The 14,368-nt window shown below is 40.8% G+C and overlaps 1 protein-coding gene across 4 annotated transcripts in view; it reads right to left on the bottom strand.

Moving 5' to 3' along the window:
• The window catches only part of BCLAF3 (BCLAF1 and THRAP3 family member 3), a 101,234-nt gene that overhangs the window by 42,066 nt on the left and 44,800 nt on the right, over positions 1–14,368 (bottom strand). For all 4 annotated transcript variants that reach the window (XM_040423671.1, XM_040423670.1, XM_040423669.1 and 1 more), the window contains 6 exons: positions 13,037–13,147; positions 10,514–10,624; positions 8,751–8,923; positions 7,422–7,545; positions 4,787–4,850; positions 2,299–2,414 (listed from right to left, as the gene is read on the bottom strand). In XM_040423671.1, the coding sequence (XP_040279605.1) occupies positions 2,299–2,414; positions 4,787–4,850; positions 7,422–7,545; positions 8,751–8,923; positions 10,514–10,624; positions 13,037–13,147 (699 nt within the window). The remainder of the gene's footprint in view (positions 1–2,298; positions 2,415–4,786; positions 4,851–7,421; positions 7,546–8,750; positions 8,924–10,513; positions 10,625–13,036; positions 13,148–14,368) is intronic.

Below are 14,368 nucleotides of genomic sequence, written 5' to 3'. Positions count from 1 at the left end.
ACTGCAACTCCACCGCTCTGATCTTCCCCACTGCTGCAGCAATGGCATCCCATATATTGCACATGACCACTGCAGCCAATTACTCGCCTCATCTACAGTATGTATGCCATGAGACCCCTGTGGCCAGTGACGGTCTGCAGTGGTTACAAGCAGTATATATGCATGTCACCACTAGAGCCATGTAAATAATGCCTGGCCAGGAGGATAGGCCTAGTGGAGATCGAGTGGAGTGGGTTTGAACCAGTAAACATAACCCCTTAAAGGAAAATTTCATAGAAACAAATACAGGAGCAGGCTCCTTAAAGGGGTATTCCAAGTTATCCCCTATCCACAGGATAGGGGTTAACTATTAGATCTGAGAACAGCGGCTCCTTACCTCCTGTAGCCCCCCTGAAATGAACACACCCGTCACCGATCTAATAGTTATCCCCTATCCTGTGGATAGGGGATAACTTGAAACAACCGGAATACCCCTTTAAGGTTATCTTATTCAGTGCATAGTGGGAAATAAACAGGAATCACATTAAAGGGATACTGTAACGTTGTACATTGCAGATGTGTGTGCATGGTACAGAGCAGGAGGACGGCCCGCGCACACAACGAGCTCTTGACGTTATTCTGCAGCTCTCCTGGCCATCCTGATCACCAGATCTCTCCCCCATAGAGAATTTCTGGGACAGGATGGGGCGACTTATCTCCCATACACAACAGTCAACAACCACCTGGACTGAACTACAGGTCCAAGTACAAAGAGCTTGGAATGACATAGCACAGGAGGATATCCAGCATCTGTATGACCATCACCATACCAGAGTGGCAGCAAGGGGAGATGCCACCCAGTATTAATGTGACCCCTCTGCAGACCCCAAAATAGTGGGTGCACCACCTTGGCTGTGTGATCACCGACCAGGCACTTTGTCAGTCTCAGCTCAATCACATTACGTCTTTCTTCATTTTCTGGTAATGTATATTGCTGACAAATGTATTATTCTACATCCTTCAAAAACATATATTACATAACTGGGAAACACATTACGTTTTTCATCTTTATGTATGTATGTATGTCGCAGGGAAATAATGAAAATGGAGATTTGATCAAATCCCAGGGAGATGATCAATTCACGGAAGATGATGTTCCCTAAAGAAAGTAAGTGATTTGATCATCAAATCCCTTAACTGTTTTAGTGAAAAGTTTAATATTTTTGATAATATAATAATAATAATAATAATAATAATAATAATAATAATAATATGAAATAATATTGTTTAACTATTTGGAGTCAGACTTTCTCTTCAAAATCAATATTGTTTAGATATTTGAATCTGAGTCAGACTTTCTCTTCAAAATCAAAGATTTTTTAGTACCTACTTCCATAACATCGCATTTCTTTCCATAATAGTACTATTTATGTGTCCGTTGTAGTTTAAGTAGTGGTGCTAATTTAAATTGCTCAATGACTGTGATAGCTTCTTCTATCCTTTCGCGAGTCCACAAAGGTTTTTCTTTATCATGCCGCTTGTTCAAAAACGTCCTGATAGTTTCATTAAACTGTTCTTCAGATACAACTTTGGTCAGAGTTTGATTTTTTTCTATATCTGAACCAATGGCCAGGAGTGTGCCCCCACAGAAATATGCCTGGCTGTGTTCCCCCTGCCAGAATAGTATATACCTAGAATCAGGGACGTCGCTAGGGCCTTTTATCAGCAAACTGTGAGAGCTATGGGATAAAGGACCTTGAAAGACATCATCACCATGTGACCAGAAACATAGCAATATTACTGGTCACATGTCTATGAGGTAATCAAAGGTCCTTTGACTGCTTTATTTTTTTCCAGGACTCCTTACTTGTTTATTTTATCTTTTCACTAAAACAGTTAAGGGATTTGAACCAAATCACTTACTTTCTTTAGGGAAATCACCCCACAGAGATGTTTAAAATAACATCTTCTGTGAATTGATCATCTCCCTTAGGGATTTCATCAAATCTCCATTTGCATCATTTCCCTGCGACATATACACACACACCATTTTTTGCTTTATAAGACACAGGCTTTAGAGGAGGAAAATAAGAAAATGTTTTTCATCAGACCCCTATATTAAATCCTCACATCAGAGCCACATACCAGGACCTCACAAAAAGTGCATATGCATATTATATATATATATATATATTTTTTTTTTTTAAATCTTTTTATTTTCATTATTTAGGAAAATTCATAAAAAAAAAAAAAATTGTGCTATCCGACAACATACAGCCCCCTCCCAGTGCCTTGTATATTTCAGAGAGAAAATACAACCTGTCACAAAAGGAAACATTGGTATTGCCATCCTCTTCACTGTGCAGTCTCTGCTTTCTTCTTCTTTCTATATCATGCCGCAAATCATTAGGATCATCAATTACTCTCTGGCTGGCCTGGAAAAAATAAATTAGTTAAGGTAAATGAGTTAAAGAGGACCTTTCACTAGAATAGAAAATGTAAACTAAGTATACAGACATGGAGAGCGGCGCCCAGGGATCTCCCTGTACTTACTGTTATACCTGGGCGCCGCTCCGTTCTCCCGGTATATTCATATGTTCGGCTCCCCCCAGTTGAGCCTGCCGGCGTCTCCTTCTCCCATGCTGTAGCGCTGGCCAATCGCAGCGCTCAGCTCATAGCCTGAGAGTTTTTTTCTCTCTCAGGCTATGAGCTGAGCGCTGCGATTGGCCAGCTCTACAGCCTGGGAGAAAGACGCCGGCAGGCTCAACTGGGTGGAGCCGAACATATATATATACCGGGAGAACGGAGCGGCGCCCAGGTATAACAGTAAGTACAGGGAGATCCTTGGGCGCCGCTCTCCATGTCTGTATACTTAGTTTAGATTTTCTATTCTAGTGAAAGGTCCTCTTTAAACACATTACAATTAAATTCCTTTAAACCAGCATGAATGTAATCATGTTTTTTTTTTCCATATTTTTGAATGTCAATTTTTTTCTCCATTAACCTTAAGGACCACCATTCTTTGCGTTTTTGTCTCTGCTTTCCAAGAGCCATAGCCTGTTTTTTTTTTCAGTTCACACAGCTTTATTCGGGCTCACTTTTTGCGAACAAGTTGTATTTTTCAATGGTCCTATTTAATTTAACATATCTTGTATTGAAAAAACAAAAATAAAATATTAGTAAAGTGAAATAAAAAAAATAAAAAAACTTCTGCCATGGTTTTTCAGGTTTTGTTTTTATGGTGTTTATCATATGCTAAAAATGACATGATAAGCTTATTCGGAGGGTCAGTACAATTAGGGTAATACCAAATTTATATAGTTTTTATTATGGTTTACCAAATATAAAACCCTCTGAAACGATAAAACTTTTCTTTGCATCGTCCTATTCTGACACCCAAAACGATTAAATTTTTCCATCTACAGAGCTGTGTGAGGTGTTTTTTTTTGTAGGGTGAGCCGTAGTTTTTATAGGTACGATTTTGGGGTACATACAATTTTCTTGATGACTTTTTATTAAATTTTTTGCAAGGGGCAAGATTTTAATTTTATTTTTTCGTTACTGCATTCTCGAGCAGGAAAAACATTTTTATACTTTAATAGATCGGCCATTTTTAGATGTGCAATACCTCTTATATTTCATTTATTTATAAATGTAAAATTGGGATAGGGAGCAATTTGAATTTTTAGATTTTGAGTTTCTTTTACATTTTTCATATTTACTTTTAATTTCTTCCCTGTAATTGTTTGTCCTGTTAGGGGACTTGTACATGCAACCTTCTCATCGCTTGTACCATAGACTGCAATAGAATACTTCAGCAGTCTATGGGATTCTGAAAGGCTGCCTGCAAAGCTGTGCCTGAGGCATGGCCTGACCGGCAGCCTTTCAGAATCCCATAGACTGCTATAGTATTCTATTGCAGTCTATGGTACAAGTGATGAGAAGGTTGCATGTACAAGTCCCCTAACGGGACACAAAAATTATAGTGAAGAAATTAAAAGTAAATTTAACTCATTCATTCAAATTTAACTCATTCACTATTAGAGCCCCGAGATTGTCGCTATTAACTGTGACATAGAGGGTTTAAATGACCAGATTTGGCATATCTCTGATCCCGGTCATTGTGGACGGCTGTAATACACAGCCAGCACCTGCAAAATGTGGAGCAAGATCAGTTGATGACCCTGTTCTATACACCTATCACTCCCGCTAATGTCCTATTACATCAGGGGGCACAAAGAGGTTAAAGTAGATGGGGAAATGCTATAGGAAATCCCGTTCATTTTGTGTCACGTTTTTCAGATGTTGCCATTTTTTCCTTTTAATCATGACATTTCTATACAGGTGCACATGTTTTTCTAATTATGTCATTCGGTTATAGTTGGACAAGATCCAGACAGGTTAGTTACTGTGTGAAGAGTCATACACATGGGTCTGGTTGACCTTCACTAAAGTAATAAAAGCAAACACAAAAAATTACTAACTAGGAGTTTCCTGTAAACAGATGTTCCTCACTATGTACAGTACAGCAATTCTCATTGCTTTGCCTCATTACAGCCTCATCCTACACACCACAAAGTATACATCATATTCTGTGTAGCCATTATGTGCATCGTAGACCCTGAAAGGCTGTGTAAATACGGTTTTCCCATAAGTCTGGTATGACATCAGAGATGCTGACACGTTGCCATGTGTGCACATTATAAGGTGCACAGTATAAATCCTCAGTAACATCTGTACCAGTTGATCTCATTTTATAGCAGACGTTTCGGAATGTCACAAGTCTGTACATGGAGCTGATACTTACCATGCTGACTTCGGTTTTGTGGAGAGTCTTCTTCTGAAGATCTTCCAGGGAGATATCAATTCTCCTGCCAGGTCAGACAATTACAAGAATGAATCAGATAATTAATGAGAGGACTTTAACACTAAAACATAATCTATACATAAAACATGAAAATCAGACATCATATACTAAATGGCAATCTCTTTCTAACAAAGCTAGAACCAGCCCTGTACCTCGCATGGATCCAGAGATCTCCCCATTCATTGCTGCAATTACTCTGCTAGATTTATCTCCGGCCGACAGCTCAGGGAGCGTGCACTCTCAGGGGGCGTGTCCTTTTTTGCCGCAGCTGGTGGCAGTTAAAGGATGGAACTGAGCATGTATGTCAACCTCAGTGAGCTGGAGTTCAGCTTCGTATTGTGATACAGTAATTTATGCGAAAAAATGAAGTGACATGTGATAGAGACGAGACAGAGTAAGTCTCGCGAAATTTGCTTAAACTTCGGAAAGACCTTCGTGGACGTACATTTACCAGTAGGACGAAGCCGATATTCTTAACCAGGGTTTTAAAAGAAACAGGTTCAGATACAGCAATCCGAACCCGATTCGCTCAATCCTAGTGGTTATACTAAAACTTTAATTACATGCAATTACAAAAGTACTCAGATCCAGGTACTGGTTTGAAAAATGTAGGATATTTTACGTCAGACAACCCCTTTAAGCTGTATTTTATCTTAAAGGACACCTGTCTTCAGAGGTTGTAGTCTGTGCCTGCATCATACTAAAAGGACATGGGGAGGAGAATAGTGAGGGGAGACCTGTCAGTCAGCTGCTGTCAGGTCTATTCTCACAATGCTTCTGCCATGAGTCCTTTTCAGTTGAATGCAGACACAGTATATACCGTATTTTTCACCGCATAAGACACATTTTTCCCCCCAAAAAGTGGAGGGGGAAATGGCAGTGCGTCTTATGGGGCAAATGCTGGCATTTTTAATCTGCTAACACTGATACATCACGGGCGATGTATCAGCGGGGAGGGAGGAGGAGCTGGAGGCCGGCAACTGCTGTTGGAATCGCGGCAGGGCCCAGTGCAGTCACTGTACTCTATTACACGGGGCCCCGCACACAGCAGTATTCATATATAAAGTGTAGGCAATCCATATGTAAAGTATAGCAATCCTATGCGGTAGCGCAATCCACGTACTACTCACTATGAAACTCCCGTAGTAGCAGACAGGCTGGCCGGTCACTCACTTCGTCACGCACATGCTCCATCTGCTTCATTAATAAAGTGAGAGGAGCATGAGCGTGACGAAGTGAGTGACCGGCCAGCCTGCCTGCTAGTAAGGGAGTTTCATAGTGAGTAGTACGTGGATTGCACTACCAGAGAGGATTGCTATACTTTACATACGGATCGCCTACACTTTACATTTGAATACTGCTGTGTGCGGGGCCTGGTGTAAGAGTACAGTGACTGCACCAGGCCTCGGTTGCCGGCCTCCACCACCTGTATTGGGGGTCACTATTTACACAGGGACACTGTTATTGAAGGGGGGGGGGGATATCTGTGGATGACACATATATAGCATAAGATGCTATATATGTGCCATCCACATATCCTCCCCCCATAACAGTGAGTCATCCACAGATCCTCCCCCCATAACAGTGCGTCATCCACAGATCCCCCATAACAGTGCGTCATCCACAGATCCCCCCCCCCCCCCCCATAAAGGTGCGTCTTATAGGGCAAAAAATATGGTAAGCCTCAGTATGACTATGGCTCTTTAAGAAAGAAGGCTACTTTTACACTAGCGTTTTTTGCGGATCAGTCAGGGATCAGCAAAAACGCTTGTGTTACAATAATACTACTGCATGCATCCGTCATGAACGGATCCGGTTATATTATGTCTTCTATAGCCATGATGGATCCGTCTTGGACACCACTGATAGTCAATGGGAGACGGATCCGTTTTCTACTGTGCTAGATTGACTCCGCTTCATTAGGCAGGCAGCATTTTGGTGTCCGCCTCCAGAGCGGAATGGAGACTGAACAGAGGCAAACTAATGCATTCTGAGCAAATAATTTTCCATTCGGAATGCATTAGGGCAAAACTGATCCATTTTGGACCGCTTTTGAGATCCCTGAATGGATCTCACAAATGGAAAGCCAAAACGCCAGTGTGAAAGTAGCCTTAAAATGTCCGGAGAACCACTCTCTCATATGACGAGGGAGGAAAAGAAGGAAAGGGAATGGAAGGGAAAGGAAAAGGATGGATGGATGGATAGATTAGAGATACAAAATAGATAGACCGTGACATAGAGATACAGTTATAGATAGCTACAGTAGATAAATAGACAGCTAGACAGAAAAAAGGAGATAGGTAGGCAAAATATACAGATAGTCTCAGTCCACAAGTCTATGTACCTAACCCCCCCCCCCCCCCCCCCCCCCCAGAAATGATTTATTCCTTGGAGCATCACTTGCAGAATGTGCTGAGTGACACCAATGTCAGATCCAATTCTTATAGCAAAGCCACTGTCACATTCAGGCAAAACAGTCTTCATAGACCATAAAGAACCAGTGAAGGCAGACCGGGGCTGGTCATGAAATATCTCACATTCACATGAACATGCTGCCGCCTGTCGTCTGGTTTACCTGTGGATCTCCGGATTGGCCTGTGCTGTAGTTCTGTTAAGGTTCAGCTCTTCCTTATTGCTTTCTGCTTGCAGCTTGGAAAAACGTTCATGGAGGGACATTTCAGCAGATTTGAAATGGTTTGCTGTACATAAAAGACAAAAAAGATAAGGAATGATTCAAATTTGTATAACACAGTAAAATGGTGGAAATCGAAGTCTGTCTAGAAGTAGCTGCACTACAAGGATTGGGAAGTTTTTAGTTTGCAGGCATAAAAAGGTACAGAATCAGGCTCCTCCAGTAAAAGACAGCTAAATACCTATACAATAAACGGTGTATACAAACAGGCCATGCATTTAGTACAGACTGACAATCCGTTCAGAATGGGAATCCACTCAGCATCTATGCAGGTTATTACAGTACTGTAAAAAAGAATGAATGATTTGCCCCTTCCAGATATACCATTATTGCATATATTTGTCCCACAAAATGTGATATAAGGAAAGACAGGTAATACAGAATCTACTACTGGACAAACACAAAGGAGGCCATGCATGTTCGTGTTCTGACAAACGCCTTTCCTGACTGCACACTTCTGAAAATTATTGGGAAGAGTAAAGGCTCCCATACACATTAGGATATTGTTGACCAAACCTCACATTTTCTGAGGTATGGTGGCCTTATGACCCCCCCCCCACCCCCAACATGGGGGATGTTACTGCTTTGAATATTAGATCTGATTATTTTGTTCTCCTCGAAATAAGTTGCTACCATATCTGTCGGACAGCAGTTTTCTCCTCTCTCTCAGTAAAAACACTTGGCTGAGCAGAGCATGTAGGTGTATGGGGGAACTAGGAGAGCCTGTGGGCAGCTGTGGCATCTTAAAGGGGTTTTCCAAGAGTTCAATACTGATGACCTATCCCCTCAGGGTAGGTCAACAATATCTGACCGGTGGCGTCCAATAGCTTATCGCCTGGGTTACTGGGAGTCGGACCCCCATCGATCAGATACTGATGACCTATCTTGAGGATAGGTCATCAATACTAAACTCCCCCAAAAAACTTTAAGGATCTGCCAGACACTTATCTCCTGAGGCAACAAAAGACTGGGCAGATTGAAACCTAACATACCTAATCAGTCTCCCTACATCTGCTAATGGGGGCAAGTCATCGGGCTCCCCTAAACCTTAGACCCTTGGCAGATTCTAACGAAATTGTCAAATTTAAAGGACTTCGATCTAATGGGTACACCCAACTAATATCTAACAACTAACGCACTAGTACCACACCAGGAAACATGCAATGTGCAATCAAAGCACAGCATTCCCCAGTTTTTAATATTGCATCTTACCTTTCACTTCATGGATGATGGTTATGATTTCCTGAGTAAATTCAGTGCTTGGAGCATTAGTTCCCTCATGCGTCGAAGAGCTTAGATGGTCAAACACGGGGTGAAAAGCATCTTTTCTACCTACTGCTACCAGGTCTTCAGACATCTGTCTCTCATAGGAAGTGGAATTGCTCCTGCAATAGTTAGTGTCAATTTTAATCAAATAGTCTCTCTTTTTTCTGTAAAGATGTCTACGTTTTGGTGGCAGCTATTACTAGCCATAAGTTATACAAAGATGACGGTATCTGTTACTACGTAATGAAAAAGCAATGTGGTATTTTGTTTGCCAAGGCAAAATAACAACTTCCTTCATATGCCAATGCAAAAATTTAGTTCCTGCCATTTTTGCAACTACTGAATGGTTTTCGAAGTCTAAATCTTTCCAATGCTATGCATGATGGTTACACAATTTTTTTTGTTAAATACAGTGTATTATCCTTATTTGGCCACAAAGGAAAGTGTTTTTAAAATTTTCCATGTCATGATTTACATAAATAAAATTCTGAAATCTTGCCGTTTTCACACAGAGCCTCATAATAGGCTGACAAGTCCTGTTCTGTAGAGATCACTTTCATCTCATTATTATGAGAGGCATGGTTGCAACGAAAAGGTATGATCTATATAGAGATAATACATAATAACACCATTCACAATAGGCGATAGTCACAGCTCACCCTCCTTTCACTATGACCTCTACAAATGAATCAGCCTCCTAAGGTCCATGTGGCTGCAGTAAAGCCTATGAATGCCGTTAGGAGCACAACAGGCAAGATGGCTGCCATAATCACGTACAGAAAATAAAATAAAAAATCTAACAAAAAAAAAGGATCAAATATAGGTTTAAAATCTGTAAAATACAGGAGATTCATTCCCTTTATGCCTATGATCAACCTCAAAGTATAATCATAATTTGGGCCGTATTCAGTTCCCAATGCAGTGACTATTTATTACCTCCACTTTATTTATGAGGTTCCTCTGTGCAAACAGCATTCAAAATAGAAAAATGTTAAAGAGGACCTTTCATTGGTTTGTAGTAAGTGAGATAAATATCTGTACCTGCGGGGTACCCCCCGCTATTCTGCCACCCTGCCTGTTTTTTTAAAATAGCGCTCCTGAGCCCAGTTATGGCCCCCCACAAATTTTGCGCTCATTATGCTATCGGAGCAATGGGGAGGAGATGCAGTCTCTCTCTGTGGGCGTCTCCTTCTCCCCTGGCTGTAGCTCTGTCCAATCGGAGCGCAGAGCGTCACAGCCAGGGAGGTTTTCTCTCAAAGTATAGACTTTGGCCCTGATTTATCATGCCTTCACTACAGAATTCTGGCTTTAAAAAGTCGCAAAATTGGGCTTTTGCAACTTTTTTTTTTTAATCTAGTTTAAAACTTTTGCAGCTTTTTGCATTTTTACACCATTCACTCCAGTTTTTAAATATGGGTGTGGTCAGTTATGTTAACGAGTTTTACTCCAGATTTATCACTGAGACTTTTTTAAAAGTAAAAAAAATAAATAAATTTAATTTCACTGAACTAGGACAGTTGAGTAGGAAAACTGGAGTAGGTTTTTCTACACCAAAGGCCTCATGCACATGACCGTTGTTTTGATCCTCATCTGAGCCGCAGTTTTTGCGGCTTGGATGCGGACCTATTCACTTCAATGGGGCCGCAAAAGATGCGGACAGCACTCGTTGTATATAGTTTACATATGTTGTCAAGGAATGAAAAGAGCACCTCTTTAGAACATCCTTTTCGGGCATCTTCTGTTCAGAATTCCTCTTCCCTTGGGGAATGTCAGACTTTGGTTGAATGTCTTTGGAGATATTCCAATGCTCATGAGGTTGTCTAGATAAGAAGATAACTAGGAAATTACCTCATTCACTCTCCATAAAATGTACACATAAATCACCTAGCTAACGTAACGCATAGCACATTCTGAAGCATGGACTCGCTAAGTTTTGCAGAATCTAGGAACCAAGAGTTGTGAAGGTCTCATGTATCTTAAATAGTTATAAATCAGATATCGGATTACAAGAAGAGGTTACAAAAGCTCATCTGGTGTCTGACATTTTTACAAAACTAGGATATAAGGTAAACATGAAATACTAAGAAATAAATGTAATAATCTATGTGTCATATCAATAAGAACAGAAAGATGTTGGTACATGACATAAAACTATCGCCTTACCTGTGAAATATTTCCTGTTCTTTCAGGATCCACATAATATATATGATATATATGTAGCCACCCATTCATCAAAAACTACATAACTCTGATTTCCTTGGATTACACAATTCAGCAGCGGGGTAACCCGAATATTATATTATTTTTGTGCTATGATAGATTTGTGAGGCGAGAAAATTTAATGCGACTTTTACATATTTTTGTGTTTTAGGTAGAAGCCGATTCCGATGATAAGTATATATTATGGTGAGGCAGACCTTAAGTTTGGGAATTCTCAGCATTTTCACTGCAAATTTCCTTCATATTTTGGAGAAGATACTCTAACACGATTAAAAGGTTATGCTGGACAACATAGCTGGTCGATTAGGAATGAAAATTCATCATCAATTCAGCCGTATAACTGCATGTAAGGCGAGGTTTCAGCTCACACAAACTCAGTGTATCGATTTCCATGTATTCGGTATGACTGTTTTTCAGCTGCATTCTGCCATGGTCATGACTTTTGATATTCGAGGCCTTTAATGTTTAAGGGTTTTTTCTCCCTGGCTGTGACGTTCTGTGCTGCAATTGGACAGCGCTACAGCCAGGGGAGAAGGAGACGCCCACAGAGCAAGACTGCGTCTCCTCCCCATTGCTCCGATGCTCAGTATTAGTATACTGAGCACGAAATTTGCGGGGGGCCATAATGGGGCACAGGAGCGCTATTTTAAAAATAAAATAAAAAAACAGGCAGGGTGGCAGCACAGGTACAGATATTTATCTCACTTATTACAAACCAATGAAAAGGTCCTCTTTAAAGAGGACCTTTCACCGATCCTGACATTGTGAACTAAGTATACAGACATGTAGAGCGGCGCCCAGGGATCTCACTGCACTTACTGATATACCTGGGCGCCGCTCCGTTCTCCAGTTATGTCCTCCGGTATGTTCGGGGACTTGGTTATAGTAGGCAGGGACTTAGGGGACTTGGTTATAGTAGGCGGGTTCTGCTGGGTGTCTCCTTCTGGCCAATCGCAGCGCAGAGCTCATAGCCTGGGAGGTTTTTTTCTTCCAGGCTGTGAGCTCTGCGATGCGATTGGCCAGCGCTACAGCCTAGGAGAAGGAGACGCCCAGCAGAACCCGCCTACTATAACCAAGTCCCCGAACATACCGGAGGACATAACAGGAGAACGGAGCGGCGCCCAGGGATAATAGTAAGTGCAGTGAGATCCCTGGGCGCCGCTCTACATGTCTGTATACTTAGTTCACAATGTCAGGATCGGTGAAAGGTCCTCTTTAACTTACATTGATCTTGCATCCGTGTTCACATTTGAGGAAGCCAGCATTATCATGCATTCATTACTTTGCAAGCCCCGGCTGGTAGTTTTTTGCAAGAGCAAGATCCAAAGTGTCAGGTCAGTATACTGCACTCGCCATGTGGAACGTTTTAAGGGTCACGCTCCCTTTTTCAAGCTCTTTGCACATATAAACCTCATACATAAAGAGGATGTAATAGATATTTGCTGCATTGTGGATTGAATATGAACCGAATTGTGATTTTTCTGAGGAGGAGTGGACCTAGTCGCTGTATTCTGTGTTGTAAGCTGCCAAAATATTGACTGCAATTCAACCTCAAAGTATAGACTTTGGCCCTGATTTATCATGCCTTCACTACAGAATTCTGGCTTTAAAAAGTCGCAAAATTGGGCTTTTGCAACTTTTTTTTAATCTCACTTGTTTAAAACTTTTGCAGCTTTCTGCATTTTTACACCACTCACTCCAGTTTATAAATATGGGTGTGGTCAGGTATGTTAACGAGTTTTACTCCAGATTTATCACAGACTTTTTTTTTAAGTAAAAAAAAAAAAAGTCTCAATTTCACTGAATTAGGACAGTGGAGTAGGAAAACTGGAGTAGGTTTTTCTACACCAAAGAGTTAGGTTTAAAGGGAAGACACATTTATAAAAAAGGAAACGTGGCATAACGTACACCAACGCAGACTCAAGCAAAACCGACTTCAAACATTCCCCTCATGATAAATTCCCCCTCGTTGTATATAGTTTACACATGTTGTCAAGGAATGAAAAGAGCACCTCTTTAGAACATCCTTTTCGGGCATCTTCTGTTCAGAATTCCTCTTCCCTTGGGGAATGTCAGACTTTGGTTGAATGTCTTTGGAGATATTCCAATGCTCATGAGGTTGTCTAGATAAGAAGATAACTAGGAAATTACCTCATTCACTCTCCATAAAATGTACACATAAATCACCTAGCTAACGTAACGCATAGCACATTCTGAAGCATGGACTCGCTAAGTTTTGCAGAATCTAGGAACCAAGAGTTGTGAAGGTCTCATGTATCTTAAATAGTTATAAATCAGATATCGGATTACAAGAAGAGGTTACAAAAGCTCATCTGGTGTCTGACATTTTTACAAAACTAGGATATAAGGTAAACATGAAATACTAAGAAATAAATGTAATAATCTATGTGTCATATCAATAAGAACAGAAAGATGTTGGTACATGACATAAAACTATCGCCTTACCTGTGAAATATTTCCTGTTCTTTCAGGATCCACATAATATATATGATATATATGTAGCCACCCATTCATCAAAAACTACATAACTCTGATTTCCTTGGATTACACAATTCAGCAGCGGGGTAACCCGAATATTATATTATTTTTGTGCTATGATAGATTTGTGAGGCGAGAAAATTTAATGCGACTTTTACATATTTTTGTGTTTTAGGTAGAAGCCGATTCCGATGATAAGTATATATTATGGTGAGGCAGACCTTAAGTTTGGGAATTCTCAGCATTTTCACTGCAAATTTCCTTCATATTTTGGAGAAGATACTCTAACACGATTAAAAGGTTATGCTGGACAACATAGCTGGTCGATTAGGAATGAAAATTCATCATCAATTCAGCCGTATAACTGCATGTAAGGCGAGGTTTCAGCTCACACAAACTCAGTGTATCGATTTCCATGTATTCGGTATGACTGTTTTTCAGCTGCATTCTGCCATGGTCATGACTTTTGATATTCGAGGCCTTTAATGTTTAAGGGTTTTTTCTCCCTGGCTGTGACGTTCTGTGCTGCAATTGGACAGCGCTACAGCCAGGGGAGAAGGAGACGCCCACAGAGCAAGACTGCGTCTCCTCCCCATTGCTCCGATGCTCAGTATTAGTATACTGAGCACGAAATTTGCGGGGGGCCATAATGGGGCACAGGAGCGCTATTTTAAAAATAAAATAAAAAAACAGGCAGGGTGGCAGCACAGGTACAGATATTTATCTCACTTATTACAAACCAATGAAAAGGTCCTCTTTAAAGAGGACCTTTCACCGATCCTGACATTGTGAACTAAGTATACAGACATGTAGAGCGGCGCCCAGGGATCTCACTGCACTTACTG

The sequence above is a fragment of the Bufo bufo genome, chromosome 3 (assembly GCF_905171765.1).
Source record: "Bufo bufo chromosome 3, aBufBuf1.1, whole genome shotgun sequence".
NCBI classification, from domain to species: domain Eukaryota; kingdom Metazoa; phylum Chordata; class Amphibia; order Anura; family Bufonidae; genus Bufo; species Bufo bufo.
This window is presented reverse-complemented; position numbering and strand designations above follow the sequence as displayed.